Source organism: Uloborus diversus, chromosome 6, assembly GCF_026930045.1.
Source record: "Uloborus diversus isolate 005 chromosome 6, Udiv.v.3.1, whole genome shotgun sequence".
NCBI lineage: Eukaryota > Metazoa > Arthropoda > Arachnida > Araneae > Uloboridae > Uloborus > Uloborus diversus.
The window spans coordinates 108,050,357-108,071,063 of NC_072736.1; the positions used below are offsets into that span (position 1 = coordinate 108,050,357).

The 20,707-nt window shown below is 34.8% G+C and overlaps 1 protein-coding gene across 1 annotated transcript in view; it reads right to left on the reverse strand.

The window, feature by feature from the left end:
* The window catches only part of LOC129225102 (murinoglobulin-1-like), a 146,313-nt gene that overhangs the window by 100,161 nt on the left and 25,445 nt on the right, over positions 1-20,707 (reverse strand). Inside the window, exons 2-5 of the mRNA XM_054859661.1 lie at positions 10,658-10,762; positions 4,154-4,326; positions 3,879-4,070; positions 2,135-2,187 (exon numbers count right to left, since the gene is read on the reverse strand). Of these exons, the coding sequence (XP_054715636.1) occupies positions 2,135-2,187; positions 3,879-4,070; positions 4,154-4,326; positions 10,658-10,731 (492 nt within the window). The 5' untranslated portion in view covers positions 10,732-10,762. The remainder of the gene's footprint in view (positions 1-2,134; positions 2,188-3,878; positions 4,071-4,153; positions 4,327-10,657; positions 10,763-20,707) is intronic.

The window sequence follows — 20,707 nt, forward strand, 5'->3', positions numbered from 1 at the left end:
TACTCCAAGAAATTGTAAGCGAAAATAAGAAAAACATACCTATAAATGTACTAACTAATGTAAACAACTCAGAGCATTCAAACTCTCTGAAGAGAATTGGCTAACAAAGACGATAATTAAAAATAAATCAATAAGCATTAAGTGGTAAAATTGAAAAATCGGCATCGTTTAAAAACTGTTGAAAAAAGAAAGAGAAGAAAAATACTTACGAACATAGCGATAATAAATGAAACATATTTAAAAAAGAATATTAATAAATGAAAAAGTATTAAAACCTAGATCAAAAACCTTGCAGTGATATGATATAATTCATAAGAGATAAATTAAATTCCATTATAACGTGTTAAATCCGTAAATATTAGTACAGTGAAACCTGTGTATAACGATACTGTCTATAACGATAACCTGTCTATACAATATTTTTTTTTCGCCCAGCAAAATGTCATCATAAATAATCAAACTGTCTATAACGATAACCTGTCTATTACAATATTTTATTTAGGTCCCAACAGTATCGTTGCAGACAGATTTTACTGTATTAGCTAATCACATACATTCATGCAGTAATAAACATTGCTTAACACTTTTATGCGTTTGGGAGGGTTTCAGAACACGAAATTAAACATTAAACAATGGTTCAATTTAAGATCAGTCAAAAAAGAGAAAGGCCAACATAAGTCATAATTTAAAAAAAAATATTTGGTGGAAATAAAACAACCTGCTGAAAAATGTTTAATACAAAAAGGTACCGATTTCAAAAAACGTAAATCTTATTTCACCGACTATCATGTTTCTCGTATTTTATAAGCCAGGTAGAATTTTCAATACCAACAAATCGTTCGCGTGTGTAATATTTACATAGCCACAAAACGCACGACGTGTGTCATGGTTGACTGAATATTTAGATGTTTTTTGTTAGTTAAAAATATGTGCCAACGGAATGGGAAATTTGATCCATAAAGCGATATTATACATGCAGCAATACGTCAGGCACTGCCTCGCTTTATTATAGCGAACGGTAAACATATTTTAGGCGGAAATAAATACCAAACATTTGATAAGCATAGTTTCAATTGACAGACATACAAAGACATTGAATAGAAGTGTGATATTCAGGTTTTCTTTTCATTTGTGATTCACGGCATTTTTGAATCTTTAAATTGCAAGTACGAGTATGAATGTACTTGAGTCACTCTCACAAAAATAGTGCAAATCGTGTCCGACTGTTTTGAATTTCGTCAATTTTAATAATTTTCTCCAATTAATATGTTTTAAAAATATGTTCTGAATTTATTTGTGCATAATAAATAATCGATAATTTATAAATTTTTAATTTATGAATGGTTTTTAAATATTTTGTCCACATTGTAAAAGCGAACAAATAAACCTTTAAAAAAAGTCGTTCTAATCAGAAAGATAAATTAAAATTACAGAAAAAGCATAAAAGAAAAAAAATATGATTCCAAAACTGCTGTTAAATTTGCAATTTCAACTGAAAAAAAAAACCTTTTTAAAATTATTTACACCAATGTTATTATAGTGGACATTCAACAATTCAAATTAACGATCAGGGGGAAAAAAAACCCGAATAAGACTCACTTTGTTTGTTAACTGTAGAATTCAAAGTAGCCAACTATGCACAGAAGTTAAGCACTACTTAGATTGCTTTAAAATATTAATAGATTCAGTATAATTGTTGATTTTATTTTCAAAATGGTTGTAATACAGTAAACAATATAAACTATTGAAATTTTCGGGTCTTAAATTAAATTACAAAAAAAAATCTAGGGATTTTTTTTTTCGAGTTGTATTTCTATAATTATTTTTGTTTAAAAGATATAATTTAGCTGATATGTTATGTTGTTGGTTTGCAGCACAACTTTAATTGCATTTTAAATCCTAATGATTTGAAGCTGGACTTTTAATTATATCCTTGTTCCAAACAAAATATTTTTAAGCCCTTCATAAAAGAGGGAGGAAAAAAAAATTAAAAAAAATATATATATATATGTATACATAAAAAAACACGTTTTTATTTTGTGAAACGATATATACATTTACTTCTATAAGACTAATTTTTCACTTATATGGAAATCGTTTACGAAAGCTAAATTTAATGTAAAAACAGACTTACCGTTCCTTCAACTGGTTTCAATTTTTTATCCATAAATACCACCCTGAATTTCACTGAAACACAATAAAAATATTATATAAATATTATTTTATTATGCAAATTATATAAATATTCTTTTAAAGTTTCGGAAGTATTGCGGTAGCAAAAATAATAGAAAAAGAAGCGATTGTTATGTAGACAAAAAATTCATATTGCTCCCCAGAGGCGACACTTTTCAAATTTGAAAAAATAAGCCTATTATTGATTTAACGTCAAAATTTAATGCTCTTTCTTGTCACAAAACTCGCACTAGATTTACATAACTGGAGCGTGGTGGCGTATATCATCACGAGTGACACAAGTTTCATAATCTAGTAGAAACATTTTTAAGCTGCTCATTATTAATTCAGATTGCCAAAAAAAAAAAAAAAAAAAAAAAAAAAACAAGAATCAGTAAACTTAACATTATATATGGTTTGGCGCGTAATATAGTATTTGATTGAGAATAAAACAGTTAAGTCAAGGCTTAATTTCTGACAAAAGAAATATGGGTGCCCAAGAGTTGGTGGGAGACCTGGTTAAAAGTGGTACTGCGCAAAACCTTGTTTTTCTAATTAGATGTTTTTTTGAGCTGTGACAGTTTCATTCTCGAGGTGCGATAGCATTAAAGACATTTAATTGCAAGAAGATGAAATAAAAGTCTTGAACTTTTCATGAAGTAAAAGGTTAGCTCTAGTATACAAATACGTTTTTTCAAAAGGAATGGAGCATTATTGAGGACTGCGGAGTTTGAGTGAAAATGACAGACTCCGACTCAGGAAATTTTAAAGCCTTCGACTCCGACCCTTTTACCCCAAAATAAATCCGACTCGGACAGTACTAGCAGAGTTGCGGACTTAGAGGGAAAACGACCTACTCCGACTCTAGAACTTTTAAATTTTCGAATGCCGACTACGAATCCTTTGCCCCAAAATCAGCCCGATTCCGACGATTTCGAAATTCTTCTTACACCCCCATAAGACTTTTTTTTTTTCATTTAGTCGCTGAAATTTAGACCAATTCATAGGGTGTATAACGCTTAGATATTTTTAGATAGCATATCCCATTTTATCTGCGGATATTTTTCGATTGAAGAAAAACGGATCTGAAGTGACCCACAACTTTTTTCTTAGTTACCATACATTCTCTCTATATATGTCTTCCACATATATATGTGTATTTAAATGAATGTATGTACCATATGCATGCATATACCTATCGCACCCCGGCCAGGAAAGTAACTCATTTCAAAATTAAAAATTAAAAATAAAAAAAACTCAGTAGCTTTTCGTTTAAAATTTTAATTTAATGCTCTTTCTTACCATAAAACTCGTACAAAGTTAGCTTACCATAACTACTGCGTGGTGGCGAAAAACAATGTAGTCAATAATGACTCGAATAAAATTTCATAATTTAGAAGAACATGTTTCAAATTTTAAGTATGCAGCATTATTAGCATTATTAATTTAAACAACGAAAACTCTGCAGTAAACATCACTAATTTACCTTTTTTGCGCATATTTTATGTAATATGTATTTGAAGACCAAATTGCTTGAAACTACTATTGCGTAAATCTTTGATTTTCTCCATTTCTGTCTTTTTGAGTTGTGCCTCGTTCTTTGCCGGGGTGCGATATGTACATTAAACTTAGAATACAGTTGCAAATAAAAACGTTAAGGTTGCAATTAACAATTAAATAAATAAAATTTCATTCAAATTACTTACCAGTTTGTCCTTCCTTGTAAATTGGCTTATCAGTTTGAATAATACCAATCTTTTCTTTAGCTGTTCCGAAGTAAATAGTATCATTGCCCGAAAAAGAATAATCGCCAAAAGAGCCTTCGATTTGAACTTTTCCGGCATAAACGTAGTTGTCAAATGTTGGTAAGTACATGCCAAAGAAGGAATCCTCCGCATCTACAAAGAAAAAAAAAAGAAAGTTACCTCGATAACCCCAAAATAGAACCTGCTATACAACAGAGATCATAGCAGATAAGTACCTTGATCTACGGAATATTCTTTCTCCGTTGCTAACGTTTCATTCCCTTGATAGGAATCCGAGTAGTAAACTTGGACTTTCAACGTTCCAGCATCATGTTTGCCATAGAGTCTTAGCTGTAAGTTGTTCTTCGCATCGCTGTTCCAGGTTCTCGGTGATGTAAAAACATATCCGCTAATCAAACAAACAAGAAAGTATTAACTCATTTATAAGCTCCTGGAATCTAACCGAAAAATATTGAAACAAGAATTAAAATACCAAACAATAACTATCAACAGTAAAATGCTGTGAGAATCTTATGAACATGAGTGGCCTTAATTACATGATCAGAAACACCAGAGTGGTATAACTACATGCAACATACCAGACAGCCCAGTTATCACATCCTTAGACTGCAGATTCGTTCTTATTAGAACTCCTCAGTTCGGAATAGTGAATAACCGAGCCGGAGGCAGATGTCATCTCAATGAAGTTGAGAGTGCCAACAAACTGATAGATAAAGTGAATTTATCTCACCAGCGAATGAATGTCCGCAGCATGGTGCTTTTCAACTCATGAATTGAAGGCATAGCTCATTTTTAGCAGTAAGTTGCCACCCCTAAGACAGGGCTAAAGCAGAACTACATGCAATAGACCACAGGATGTGATAACTGTCTGGTATATTGCATATAGTTCTGCCTAATCCCTGGCTTAGGGGTGGTAACTTACTGGCAAAAATACCAGAGTGGTATGTTTGATTTATGATGTTGTAGCGGAACGATACATCTTAAAGGCACACTCTAAAAACAACAATTTCAAAAATGACGAAAGAGTACTCAAATTTGAACATATCGCGAGTCAAAATGGCTCCGACTACATGGTATTTAAATTTGAAACATTGAAATACTCATCAAATACTCAAATCAACATGTGTGATCATTTTTGAGGTATTTGTGCTCATTTTTAAATATGTAATAATTTCAAAACTGAGCATTATGTACTCGTTTTTGAGCATGAAATAATTCAGCACACTATTTGAAAACACAGGTACTCATTTTTGAAACAAAAGGTTTCAAGAAAATTTGAAAACATGAATATACTCATTTTTGAAAATTTCATTTTTCTCAGTGCAATAGTTTTGTTTGTTTGTTTGTCTCGAAAGGGACTACGCACTACAAGGGCGGATCCAGTTTCTGGTTTTGGAGGAGGTCAGAAGTGCCATTACTAGGATCAAATATCTGCTCTAAGGCCAGATTTTAAAGTATAAGACTCGAAAACGTAGTTTTAAGCTATCGTCACTATTGGGGTGAGGGGCATGAACAGGGTTGCCAGACGTCCCGGATTTCTAGGGACAGTCCCGTATTTTGAAAAATTGTCCCGCGTCCCGGGGAACTTCCATACGGGACGGCTAAAGTCCCGTATTCTAACAATTCTTCCCGCCGATAAAAATATTTTACAGAACGAGACATTATTTTAAGGGGAAAAAAAGTAAAACAAAAAATGTTAAATGAAGAACAATAAGAAAATCAGAGAGCAAAAAGTTCCGAGTTGATTGAGTCAGACTTGGATTTACTGTCAGTTTCAACACTTTCAACCGACAATACCAACGCTAATTTTCAAACAAAGCTGTCAGCTAGAGAGCAAAACAAAAATTTACTAAAGTCAGGGTGTTTAGCTCATATAGTTAACACTGCATTTCACCATGCTGTTGATGCTTTAGAAATTGATGTCAAAACTACTGTTTTAAAAATTTATCCACATTTTTCTAGATCTGCAGTTAAGCGGAATGAGCTGAAGGAGTTTTTTGAGTTTGCTAACCTTTTAACCTAACGTTTAAAGAGCAACTAAAGTTTATCCTGGCACGATGGCTAAGTTTAATTCTTGCTGTAGATCGAATGATTAAATTTTGGCCTGCTCTTATGAATTATTTTATAAACCACCCCTAAGCCTCTGCTGCAGAAAGTTATTGCTTTTAAGTAAAAAAAGTTCAGCTGAAACATGATGTGAAACCAATGAGGTTGCATTAGTTTTCCATATTCTCTGTAGGATAACGGCACCAGTAACAGATATGCTTAAGACATCTCTCTCGGGTTAACAAAAGTTTGAGCCTTTTATTCATTTAGACCTTTTAAACTGTTTTTCTCTCATGCAACAACATCTCATCTAACGTATGGCTGCTTCCGGAAATTAGTTGGGAATTAACTAATTCCTCTGAATTAGTTCATTCTATTTTTATTTGCTCAATTTCGAAAAAAGGTCCGAACCCCAGTAGCAGACTCGAAAAAATCTGATGATACCCAGTAACAGATGGGTTGAGGAAAAGATGAGGAATAGTCAACATTCCTTTTTCCTCTCCAAAATGTGCAAAAGTTCTTTTTTGTTTATCTAAAACATTATTAAATTCAAATGAACATGAAACACCAGCTGACCTCGTGGTGACTGTTCATAACCTTCCACCACTGCCTTGTAAATACCAATTGGCTCATAAAATTCACTATGATAAACACTAGATGGTTGCACTGTATTCATGGGCCGCAGCAATATCAGTTTTGTCTAAAATTCTTATTTAAATCCAAACTTATAATTGTCTGTTACTGGACCCTTGTGTGTTACTGCTGCCGTTACCCTAATGCGTCCCCCGTTTTTGAAGTTGTCCGTAAAAAACTTCAAAATGAATCTACAACTGCAGCTGGTAATTTTATGATATTATGACACATTTGGTAAAACAGCTAGAGAGCAGATTTGAAGGTAAGTTTTATGAATCGTTCGTCACTAAAACCTTAAAACATCTAGACGATAGAAAAATACAATGTCTAACTGAGGGACACCAGACATTTTTTGAAACAGCTGTAAATTTGCCTGAGAAAGTGGTTTGATTTCACAGATAAAAATCCCCTTTTTTGTTTTAAGACCAATTGCACCGTTTAACTTATAGCAAACGCAAGTAAAAAACTAATTAGCACCCGTTCCTATCAACGTCGATCTGTTTACTGAACTTCGTTCTCTTGCTTACTTTATTATTTGAGTTAGAGTTCCTCCAAAAATGTGCTCACCCATAAATATAAGTTACTAAGAGAAATCTTCCGAAAGTTATTAAAATATAGTTGTTTATCATCCTTTAAAAATGCATAACCAGTAATTGCACTCAACCTCAAAAATATCCCCCTCCCTTTACCTCCTCGAAGCCTGTCCCGTATTTACGGTTCTTAAATCTGGCAACCCTGGTCATGAACCTCATTATTCGTGCCGGACGTATTGGCTCCTCGCCAGCTATAGACCTAGTATATTTATCAGTAGCTGATATCAATATTCTTTCATATGGTTTCACAATCGGCAGATTGGCAAAACTATTTGTGAATTTTGAGACCTAAGATAGGAAACATCTGGGCTGTTACAATGGGAAATGCGCTAAGAATTTACTAATTCAGCCGAGTGTGCCTAAGACAAACATACACTCAAGGGATCTTGAAAACGCCACATAATCATGCTGGTTGTACTTCGGTAATTTTCTGCATCTTGGAAAGCCACCGACTGTAGTCAAATTCGAACCAGCAGCCTTTACACGAGACCCACGTGATAACAGGCCAGACAACTCCTCTCCCCCCCGCTTCGTTACGCCACCAGGCGTCGATCTATGAACTTGGCGCGAAACTTTGAAAGCAGTGCAGTTTACAATGCAGTTACATAGTGCTGCTTGCTCTGGCTGAAATAGATGAAATAGGAAATATGTAACTTCGGATGCACATTCTTGTGAACACAATACTGTTGGATTTATCTCATCCTTTAAACGTACCGGAATGTAGAGGCAATTAAAAATATATATATATAATAAGTCTTGTAAGTGTCTGAGTGTCTGCTGAGTGAGTCAGCGATTTGCGCTACCGAACAACCTGCATGCGAAGAAAAAAATCGGACGCCTCATGGAATAAATTTTAAAGTTCGGAGGTAAGTACTTTTCTCAGATAAATAAATTAACATTTTATCCATTAGAATTCATGCAGTTAAGGTTACTTAACTTTTCCTCCATTACACAAACAATTGTCAGTTTCCTTTCTGATATCTTTGTCTCTAATTTGTAATTTCAGCATATGCTTTAATATTTGAAACGGTTAACTTGCAACTTTTTATTTCTTTATTTTTTCAACCTTGTACACGCATTCATTCGAAATGGATTTTCCAAGCTGACAATATACATATGTCAAAATTTTCTGCGAATATACTTGTTGCTATCAGAAGCAACGTAACTTGGTGTTGATATTCAGTTAATATGTAAACAAGTTTATTGAAACAGGCTTTTAACTGAACTAATCTTATATTTTCGGTTTCGATTAAATTGTTTCATACGCTAGCATGTGTTATTTTGATCAAAAAACATTCCTTGATGGGCTTCCGTAGTTCTGAGGTAAGAAGATTAGCTTTGAACGCCGGAGGTCGTGGGTTCGATACTCAAACATTTTCCCCCAACTACGCCCCTGCAATGTTATTCAAACAAGCTGGTTCTGTGCGCAAATTAAAAAAAAATATGTTTTTTTTGCACTGTTGTCTTTAAGTTTTAAGATATTTATGTACAAATTGTGGTTGAGTTAACGGTATTCATGATTTCTGGGCTTGAGAAAGATTACTTTTGAGCAGTGGATACACAACGTGTTTTTGCCAAATGCTCTATGATTGTTTGTTATGCTTAAAAAAGGCAAAATGTCTTGAACTATATAATTTTGAACTCCTTGGGTTTTCTGTTAATAAGCTTTCAGGAACTCTGAAACTGTAATATAAATTGAATTAAGGGGCTGTCCATAAAGGATGTTGCAAAATTTTAAACAAATCCCCCCCCTCCCCCCTTGTTACATGTAACGATGTTCAACATGAGCATATTGTTATAAACAACGCGTGATGTCACACTCCTTGTTATCCTTTCCCTTTCCCCTGTAACAAAAATGTCACACTGAATTCCTAAAAGAGCCTACTCAGAAAAATGTTGATCTAAATTTAACATATATGAAGTTTTAAGTATTGAAGAAAGTTGTTAAAATGGTCATTCTATGAGAAGTTTTTTTGAAAAAGGTTACTTTGTCATCAATTAATGCTCTTTAAAATAATTTTTCAAAAGCCTAAAATGATGAACTATTAAAGCCCCCCCCCCACACACACAAGAATCATTAGCATCAGAAAAAGCTAAAAATGGAAAAGTAGCCAAATTCCAAAAAAAGGCTGCTTTGATATTGAATACATTTTTTTGATGTACAACATACAGCATTTATGATCTTGTATAATTCATTCTTTACTTAACGTTTTTAAAGTTGAATTCCTGTGTAACTTTTCGAGAGTGCTCACCGAAGGGGGGGAGGGGTAGGAATCATAGTCTCATGATAATGATAGCTTTTCAACAGCTATAGTTAAATAACTGTGCCCTTGAAATTTTAAGGGTGATGGGGGAGATGTTTTTGGGGTATTTTTCTTGAAGTTTTCATAATTGAAGGAGGTAGGGCACCGTTTACTTTGGGGGATGGCACCCAAACATTCATGTCTTTTTAAAAGTATAAATTTGCTAAGCTAAGTTAACATTAATAATCTGGTATTATGTATTTTAATTTGATGTTATGTCTTTGAAACGTATTGCAGTTATATTTCCCGTTTACTTTAGTAAAAATGTTTATTTATATTTTAAAATTTCATTTTATTCTTATTCAAATACAATGGTAAAATTATTTTTTGTTTTGATGTAATGAAAGTTCATCTATTTATTTGAATACTTCTCAAGACTTAATGTTTCAATACAATATACGAGTAGTGAAAATGCGATTAGTGTTAAAAAAAATTTCAAATGAAAAATAAAACTGTTTATTTATCACTTCGTTTTTACAAGATTGTAAAATAAAATCGTGTTTAGTTATTTGAATACTTTGTAAGACTTATAAATGTTTTTATGTGAAATACTATGAATTAAGCTCAGTGTATTTTTTAATGTATAATTATTGGTTCCTTTTTATGTTTTCTAATGAAAAAGTAGAAGTTTTAATGCTACTAAAATAATAGAAGACAATAATAAATAAACCAAATAGTTTAATTAAACCAAAATACTAATCGAAGCGCTCACTTCCCAATATCATTGTGGATCGACTAACGATGACGTCATTTGCTAGGTTGATGGTCTTCCTATCTCGAAGGCCTCGCTTTACAACGCCGAACCACTACGACCCCTGCAGGCCCAGAAGCGATAGGTTACGTTCTCTAATTAATATGCCAAGGTCAAAATGGAGCTCCTATTGAATTTGAAGATACGTCTATAATATTTTAGATTCTAGATGTTTCTCAGGAAGATACTGAGACAAGAGTTGTTTGATAAAACATTTTTTTTTCATCAAAATGAGCATATGAGTAATATACAATATTTACTAATACTTTAAATTGATGAAATATGTAATTGACCAAATTTTGCCTTTATTTTGTGCATTGAATTTAAATAAGTATGTGCAAGAAGAATGAAATTTCAAATTGTAAAATGTTTAAATTGATGAGCGGAACTTACTTTTCAGATTCTTCAGCATTAACAGTACAGATTATAGCCCACAGGAGTAATATTGGCAGAAAGCATTTTTCCATCTTCAAGAGTATTTACTTATTTACTGATTGTCTAGAAAGAAAAAGAAAACTTGATCAAAATCATAAAAACGTAAAAAAGTGAAAAACAATTAATATATATGCATCGATAGCGAATGTTTGAGACACTGGAATTGTAAATATTTCTTCTTAAAGCCCTCCAGGCTGAAGGTAGATTACATGCACAATAAAATATTTGTGTGAGTGGCGGCATAACCCCGTAAAATCGAGATTTCCTATAGTGCAGCTCTGGTTAGTTGAGTTGTGACCTTGACTATGTTTATCTGTTTTAGGGGAGTTCAGTGAAAAATAGACGTGTTATTGGATCGGAGTTTAGTTGGAATATTTTTGAAGAACTACTAAGAATGTTTCTCAATTCAACTCAGCGCCAATTACCCCTCCCTATTTTCAGAAACAGTGGTAAACATTGTTAGAGTAGGAGCTGAACTTCTCAGAGCCTAACAATATATTAACCCTACAACCTATTTGTTTTCTTTCCAGAAGCTACGTATCCGGAAAAGAATAACTGAAATGGTCAAATTGACCGAAGAAATGTTACAGCAATCTGTCCGTCTAGTTTCAGAGAGAAAATCAGTAAAAAGTAGCTGTACAGTTTAAACAGTACAGACTAAAATCAGAAAAAAAAAGACCTGTGACCCTCTTCCTCCAATCAACTCTAATTTGAATTCTGAAACTTTGAATTCAAATTATGTTTTTCGCAATCATGATTTGCAACAAGACCCTACTCATTAGAGTTATTGTTTCTAGAAATGGCTCCCCCCCCCAAGCATGTCCCTCCTCCTGGGTGGTTATGTGTATATAGTTGTGTGTGTGCAGGTTTACGTGTGTGCACATAGGCCTGTGTATGTGTGTAAAGGCGCGCGCGCATAGGCAAGGGTGTATGAGCATGCTTGTGTAGGACATGGACGCCACCACCCAGCAGAAGTGGGATTCCGGGGGACAGTGCTCAGGACCAGAGCAGCCGTGCCGCCGCCGGTGGTGCTGCTGGTCAAAGCTGAAAAAAGAACCACAGCATCAAGGACTGTCAAATGAGAATAATAATCAATCGTGATTGCTAAAAAAAAAAAAAAAAAACGCGCGAGGCTTGTAAGGAAAGAAAGCCTGAATTTAAAAAAAGAGAGTGAAAAGGAGTAATAGGCAGAGTAATCGATGTAGCTAGCATGTTCTACGGAATTACCACAACAGACTTACGGCGGTTGGCGTTTTCTGTGGCAGAAGAGCTTAAAATCAGCCACAACGTTTATAAGGAATCCCAATTGGCTAGTGAGGATTGTATTGCAGGATTTCGGAAAAGTAATCCTCAAATCAGTTTGCGGAAACCACCTGCTACAAGTCTTAGCCGAGTAATAGGGTTCAACGAATCGGAAGTAGACTTATTTTTTAACCTACGACATTACTCCCATTTTCAACTAAGCTTCTAAGAATGTGACAACCATAGAAAAAGTCATATCAGGCATTGACCAGTAAACAGGTTTAATGGAAACAATATCCGAGACAAGTTTAATGAAGATTTCGTGTTCGAAACCGTTTAAGGGCACCTGTCATTGAGGACACAGATGGCAAGAAAAATCTTTAAGAAGAATATCCAACCAAGACTAACAACAACCTATCTCAAACACCTGTGAACAACGAACCTACTATAGAACATAATCAAGTCACTGAAGAACAAACAGTTGCCATCAATAATCAAGTTGGTTACTTAGACCTGCCAGGTCCATCGGGAATGTTAAAGAATATTGCTGTCCTCAGCCTCTAACAGCAGAGGAAAGATTACATCATTTATAAATAAGTTTTCCCCACTCCCAGTTTTGGGGCAATGCCAGGCGGAAAGGGCCATCATCAATACTGACACCAACTCCAATGAAAACAACTCTTGAAGAAGCTTTAGAAAAAAGGAAACAAAGATTTGAAAAAATCAAATGCTGCCAAAAGGAATGCAGCAAAACTATTGAAAATTTCTACAAGAAAGTTAGACATAGGCCTTGAACTTAAAAAGAAACCACGAACTAAGAAAGAAAGAAAAGAAAAAAAAAAACAACAACAACCTGGGAGGAAAACTAACACAAACCTGAGTAGACCAACTTTTCTTCAAAGGAAGATGTGCTATTAAACAAAATTTGTGACGACAGTGAAGACGACAATACTTTTGATTTTTATGGTGATGACAAAATATTGTTTAGTGTGTAGGGAGTATGGTTCTACATCTGAAATGTGGAATCAGTGTGTAATGTGTGGGAAATGGGCACACTCAGAGTGCAGTGGTTACGATTCCCCAGAAAACTACACGTGATTTTTGCTCAAATTACACTCCTGTTTGTGAAAATTGAAACACCACGAAGGACTTACGTGAGTGAGCTGAAAATTGCAGGAAATGTAAAGTACGGCATGATATCAAATGATTAGAATTGCAGATTGTAGCGTATGCATTTGCTGAGTAGCGCCCTCTGAACGACGGATCAAAACGAATATAAATAGACGGCTGTAGCGAGGAAGGCGTGTATGATTATCGGTGGTTATATGCTAGAGTAAACGTTAACTGAATCTTTACTACGCATCTTCGACGAAAGAAAGCGAAATTTCAGAAAATTTCGGAGTTTGAACGGGGCAGAATCATCGGCATTCGTGAAGCTGGATTGTTTTATCGTGCAGTAGCCGCTCGTGTGCAGCGTAACAGCAGCACAATCATGCGTGTTTGGAAGCAGTGAACGGACAAGGGTCGGACAGCTCGGAAATCCGGGAGTGGACCCCGAAATGTGACGTTAGCTCGCGATGACAGACACATGGTGCGTATGGCGCTGACGGATTGCACACCTTCTTCTAGACAATTGGCAGCACAGTGGTGTTTCCTTGTGTGCTTCATCAATTTAGAGACGTCTGCTGCAGCGTGGGCTGCGCGAAAGGATTCCTTTATACAGGATTCCTCTCACGCAAAACCATTGCGGCTACAATGTGGCAATGTGCATAGGAGCTGGCGTGCTGATTGGCAGCAGATCGTCTTATCTGATGAATCCCGCTTCAATTTGCGGCACCATGATGGCCGAATTCGTGTCAGGCACTATGCCGGTGAACGGCACATCCTGGAGTGCATTATCGAACGCCACAGTGGACGAACACCCGGAGTTATGGTCTGGGGTGCCATAGCATATCATGGACGATCACAATTGCTACGAATTGTGGACAATTTGAAAAGTACCCGATACATAAACGAGGTTTTACAGCCCCAAGCTATTCCTTTCCTGCAAGGATTGCCAGGGGCTGTATTCCAGCAGGATAATGACCGTCCACATGACGCCAGGACTATCGAATCCTACCTTGATTCGCAACAGGTACAACTTCTTCCTTGGCCTGCATATTCCCCGGATATGTCACCGATTGAACATGTGTGGGATTTCGTTGGACAGCGTCTCGCTCTTGATCCTCGTCCTGTTGCTTCAACAGGCGAACTTTGGTTGCGCATACAAACAATGTGGAATACTCTTCCGCAGGCAGATATTCAAACTTTGTTTCACTCCATGCTGAGTCGTGTAGCAGCTCTTATTGCGGCGCGTGGAGGTCACACAAAATACTAATTTCTATATCTTTTTATTGTTTGTTTGGTTTGAAAATGTAATCATTTATGTGTAACATTATCACTGAACTGTGTATTAAATTTCATTAAACTATGATGCTTCCTTCATGGTGTTGCAATTTTCACAAGCAGGAGTGTAGAACGACAGAGACTAATTAAGCTTAGTAGCCATTTACTACGCCTACACATGTTTTTTGTATAGAATAGTATAGCATAAACAAACTAATAATCATTTACTACACGTGTAACTTTGTAAAGAATAGTAAGACTACGGCAAGGGCTAAGTAATTGCCATTTACTTGATGTTTGATTTTTGTTAAACTTCTTAATTTCTTCATTTAATTAAATGTAATTTAGTGCTATATGTTGAGCTTTATTACATCCTTTTCCATTATTCATAGATGATTTGTTATGTTTTCATGGTGTGGTGTGGCAGAAAAACCCCAGGTACCGCGAGAATTCCGCTTTTTGTAATCTTTTAGAGAAACCTATTCTATTTAGTTTCTAATAAAGGTTTGAATTTAAAAAAATCACTACAAGATAGGTTATAAACTGTAGTATGCCATGTTTATTATAATTTACAATAATTCTAACACAATGCTGTATGAAAATTCAATTTACCTTACGGTGGCGCGTCTACCATACAAGTTTCGCGCAAGTGGCTGTCGCTACGGAGTTGAGCTTTTAGTTATACTACATCTGTGGGTTTCTTATGAAATCCGTTTCTCGTTGTTTTTCCAGTTAATACTACATCTATGGGGGAAGCATGCTCAAGGCGCAAGATCGAAAGGAGGTCATTGTTTTTCTGACTTCTAAGAAACATATACATGTGTGTATGCATTCAGTTTTTTTTTTTGGAGAACAAAGAGGGGGTGGGGGCAAAGGGCATTGAGCGCATACATGCCTTTAGCCTCCCACTATAGAAAACGACGAGTCTTATCCCCTTACCCAAAAGATGAGCCTGGAAACTATAAAGATATATATGACCGTAAATTTCCTCACAATTTTGTCCATCACAAAATGACTCAGTGTTGAGCAGAAAAATTCAACGATGCCTTTTGTAAGAAAACGTCGGTGGATTAATCATAAAATGACATCGACAGTGGCGTGGAGCAGCAGTGCAGAACCTAGAGCAGAACTCTCACCAAAGTTACGGGAAATAGATGTAGCTTCCAAACGTACGCTCGATCACTCACTTGATATTGTCTCAGTTATTTATGTGGGCCGTGGTAGCCCGATCGGTAGAGTGTCGGATTCGGGGCCGGAGGGTCCTGAGTTCGAACCTCGATGGTCGAAGACCCACCATCGTCATTAAAGGGGACTGGGCGACGTTAAATATGCTCGTGGTCTCAATGTCCTCCAAGTGAAACGATACCTCTGGGGGTGCTAGAAACAAGGCAGCTATTAGCTCCTGGACTAGTTCTAAATTCACATTAACTGTTCGATCCGGTGATGGTGCTGCCATCTATCGGTACATAAAATAATGGAGGCAAGGCACTTAGTATGCAGTCCTCGACATAAATACAGTTGTAGTCAGTTGTGACTCGGAATAGGAATAGTTATTTATGTCATCAAAACTAATTCAAGAACTATTTTAGCTACGCTGAATCAACTTTCTACCCGTCCTTCCATTCAAGCATTCATGCTGCTAAACATGTAAAATTTTTAAAGTTGCTTCTTCAGTGAAACTCCAATTTTACGTCGCCCGAATCAACGTTTTTCCCGCATCTCATGTTTTCCGTCTCAAGTTAAAGTTTTTCCATATACTAATTTAACCCGAATGGAAAGTTTCTTATTTACGAATATCCCACATTTTACGTTTTTCCAGGGAAGTAAAAAAAAAGAAGAAATGCTTTAAAATGAGCAACATCTTTCGCTTTGAGCTTTTTAAAGCTAATCCACGATGTTAACTGCCAACGAAGATGAATAAAAGAACCGGAAACACAGCCATCCTTTCAATCAATATTGCATAAAGAGCTTACAAAGAGTAAAAAACTATCTCCTTTCTGATAAAGACCAAGGAAAAAAAATTGCAAAGTATTTTAATCCTGGAAAATGCTTGACTTACTTTGAACTCAATGACCAAAAAAAAATCCGCTGTTATGGACTATTTTCAACTTAAATGCCCGGATTCGCAACTAAATGTTTTAAAATAATCTAAAGTGATATGTATATAAAAATGTTCTTTTCGCAAAATATGTAGATATTAGTATACCTTTTAAAAGAATCATCTGTAGTACCTTTAGATTTTTCTATTTGATTTTTGCTTGCTACGTATTTCCCCAGGTGTTCCCTCCCCGTCAAGAGCAAGGGCGCACCCCCTAAATATCGCCAAGACCCCCTTCCAAAAGCAAGAGCCCTTCCCCAAAAAAGTGAAATACAACCATTAAAACACCCCCCCCCCCTAAAAATTTCAACAGCGTGGTCTGCGCCATCACCTTCCCCTAGGGGGGCATCCCTGTTTTTTCGTACGCACTTTACGTTTTCCAAACCCAGTCCCTTGAGAAACATAAAATCGGGGTTTCACTGTATTTTATATACGTGAAGCATTTTTACTTTGTAAATACTTATTAGATATTTGGTATAATGGGGTTGTTTCCTTCAGTCAAGAATACTACTTTTAGTCACTGAAATTGATAGAATGAATCAAAAAGATAACATGGACGCAAAAAATACTTTCATTTTCCCAACAGTTATTTTTTAATTAATTTTTTAAAATGTCCGACAAGACGTGGTCTTTATGACGTCACAAATGATGCAATTTGGCGCATCTTTTTACCACGTTTCCACGTTATGATAATCAAGAAGCGAATTAAATATTGCGCTCTATGCTTGCTATCAACCATATCGTTGCCAATACACGTGAGTAAAGATGTGAATTAAATATTTTGCTCTGTGAATGGTAACATTGAATGGCATTTCTTCATTTGTGATGTCACACGACAGAAGCGTAAACAATGAAAGCGCACCGATTTAAGTAATGTTTTTAAAAATATTAAACTTAAGCAAATTATTTAAAAAATGGTCAGATATTAAGTTTTTAAGCATGTTCTTTCAGAAAAAAAAGACTTAAAATTTTGGAAAGGACCCCATTATGATAATTTAATATATTTTTTTTTTCTCACATGGAAGATTAACTCTCTTATGTTGAAACGTTTTGTCTTTTTTCTTTGGCAGAACTTCAGCAATTTTCACGAGTTAGTACGACTCACAAAGTATTCAAAATATCACGATTCTTTGAGTAAGAGGTAAGTAAAAAAAGAAATGCATGGGATTTTTTGCTAGATCCTTTGGAAAGAAACTTCAGACAATATAACTGATGTAGGCTTATACACATACGATTTTCAAATATAATATTAAATAGAGAGATATATGTACCCGACGTTTTTCAATCCAATAATAATCAGTTGCAAAAATGTCTAAGATATAAATTTAACACAATGTTAAAAACATACCCTTTTCTCGATGAAAAACAAGACGTGAGCTTACGGGATGAAAGTAAAATTTCCAGATAAAACGGAAGAAACTGTAATGAAACGTAAACTGAAGTTAACATAATAACTGGCTTTGAGTCACCAAGTTGGCGACAAAACTAAAATGCCAAATCTAGTTTTAGCTTGATGATGTCATCAATATTCCAATTGAGCCAATGAGTGGAAATTTCTGAAATGAATTTCTGTAAAACTGCCTTTCTTGCAACAATTCGCAAGTAACTAGGTGCTATATAAGTATTTTAAATGTTCTCTTTACTCGAAGGCACTTAACTTTACACAGTAAATTTACTGTGATCTGTAAAAGTTCTATTTAGCCATTGTTATTTCAATTCCTAACATCAGGTACGAACAAAAAATAAGTTGGAAATCTCTATTTTCTATATTTACTACGGTTTTTTAGACAAAGGTATTAAATAAGTATGTTTTTAAAAAGAAATTTAAATAAAAACTGAACGCCTTTTTTTTTCAATGTACGCATTTTAAAAGTTAAATGAATTCTAAGGGGTCGTCCCTAAATGATGTCACGCTTAGAGCGAGGAGAAGGGTTCCTGAAATTGTGAGTCTGTGAAAAGGGAAAGACAAAGAGGGGGGGGGGGGACGAGTGTGACATCATACGTTTTTTGTAAAAATGAAAAATAGCGTGTGATGTGACAAGGGGAGCTTACGGTGAAGTGCAGCACTTTGAAAAAGGGGGAGGGGTCCAATTTGATGAAAAAAAAAAAAAGACATCATTTATGTTCATCTCCTAATCCAAAGAACACATTATATGCTTTTCCTTTATTTACAAGAAAAATTGAGCATGGACCAAGCAAAATTAGAAGTAAAGTATCAAATAATGGCGAATTCCTTAAATGTTTAGCGAATATAAAATTTTAAACAGGCTGTTTCACTTGTTTCAATTTTTTGAAGATGTGAAGAAAGTAATGTGTTTAAAATTCATTGTCGTTAAAAAGCAGTTGTTGCAGTATAAATTTTACAATTACGCATTTAATATGAGTTTATGAAAAGGTAATGTTCTCCACGGTGAATTCAAATGTCTCAAAATTTATTTTCAGTTTGTAACTTAAAAGAAATATTCTGTCACAAAAAAATTTACAGCTTTACTCGTCTTGTCAAACGATTTTATTACGCACAACACGCAAAACGTCTCTTAAATTAGGTTCCTGCAACGCACTTGCTGACAAAGGCAAAGGGTTTTTGGAAAATAATTGCTTATGTGACCAGAGTGCGTAAAGTGTTTTTCTTGGTGCTTTCTTTACATGTGGAAGTTTGTTACAAAGCGTTAGCTCACTAAATATATAAATAATTAAATGAAGTACTACAAATATTCAATTAAAATAATAAATAAATCCTCATAAAATAATAGCCAACGATCGAGTAACGCTCCTGGCGTCATCAGTAATGAAACTCGCGCCACCGCATTATAATTTGATAATCTGTTTTGGTACTGTTTAACATGCAGGGAAAGGCTTCATTTTGACAAGGCTGAACTCGATCCGGAAACTTAATAGTTTTACTGGTAAGACTGTCATTTCAGGGGAATGAAGAAACGAAAAAGTGGTCAACAGTGATCGCTATCTACTGGATTTTAGGGTTCATCCACTGGAGTTGGGGTTAAAATTTCAGTTATCAAAATATCACCAAACAGGCAATAGCTTTTTTCAAATGTAGAAGCAATTTTCACCTCTAGTATGTTAGATTGAAAATAAATAAATAAATAAATTTAATTAAAAAAACAATTTTTTAAATCTATGACATTACCAAGCTCTGTTCTCTTCGCTGTGTAAAACTTGTAAATGAAAGAATAATTGAAGAAATGAAATTAATTTACCCTCCATTCCAAGATTATTATTATTTTTTTTTTTTGAGGATAAAATAAAGAAAGACTGCACACAAATGCAAATCTCCATTACATCACGATGACAGTTCAGATGCCGGACTCGTCTGAATACTAATATTACAATTCGAGCGTAAAAACCCATTCATTGATAAGCTTCTATTTGAGCAGTTGTATCATGTGCCGTGCACACAAATTAGGAGCACCGGCACACCTGAAAGCCGATTGTGGAAAACCCAACAAATAAAATATGAATATTTTGCAGCAACTTCAAGACGAAAAAGAAGAAAAAAAAAATCAAACCTAATGATGCAGAAGTTATCTTGTTTGGAAGTGGTGTTTTGAAAATGAAACCAATGGGAGGTTAGCGCTATGAATACTTTTATACTTTTTTTTTTGACATAGCAGCGTTTCTTGATTTCGAGGATAAGTGGAACTCTTTTTAGTGTTCATTTTTGTAATGGAATCCCTGTTTCCATGAAAAATATAATGTATCTTTAAGTTTGAGTAGTTTGAATTTCTAGATGTTGAAAATTCTGAAAACTGTTTGCTTGCCATAAAAAAGGAAATCATTTTATATAATATTTAAGGTCTTAAAAATGTATAAGTGATTGAATTGAAAAAAAAAAAAAGATGCATACTTCGTGTAACCTTTGAAAAGTTTAACCCATGAAATTATTTCACATAATATTTAAGGTCTTAAAAAATGTATAAGGAGATTGAATTGAAAAAAAAAGATGCATACTTCGTGGAATCCTTGACTGATCTCCATGGAACTCTGGGATCAATCAATGAAAAAAAGAAGCTTCTTGAGATCAATCAATGAAATAAAAAGCTTCTCGAGATCAATCAACGAAAAAAAAACTTCTCGAGATCAATGAAAAAAAAGTTTCTCGAGATCAATGAAAAAAAAGTTTCTCGAGATCAATCAATGAAAAAAAAAGTTTCTTGAGATCAATCAATGAAAAAAAAAAGTTTCTCCAGATCAATCAATGAAAAAAGTTTCTCCAGATCAATCAATGAAAAAAGTTTCTCCAGATCAATCAATGAAAAAAGTTT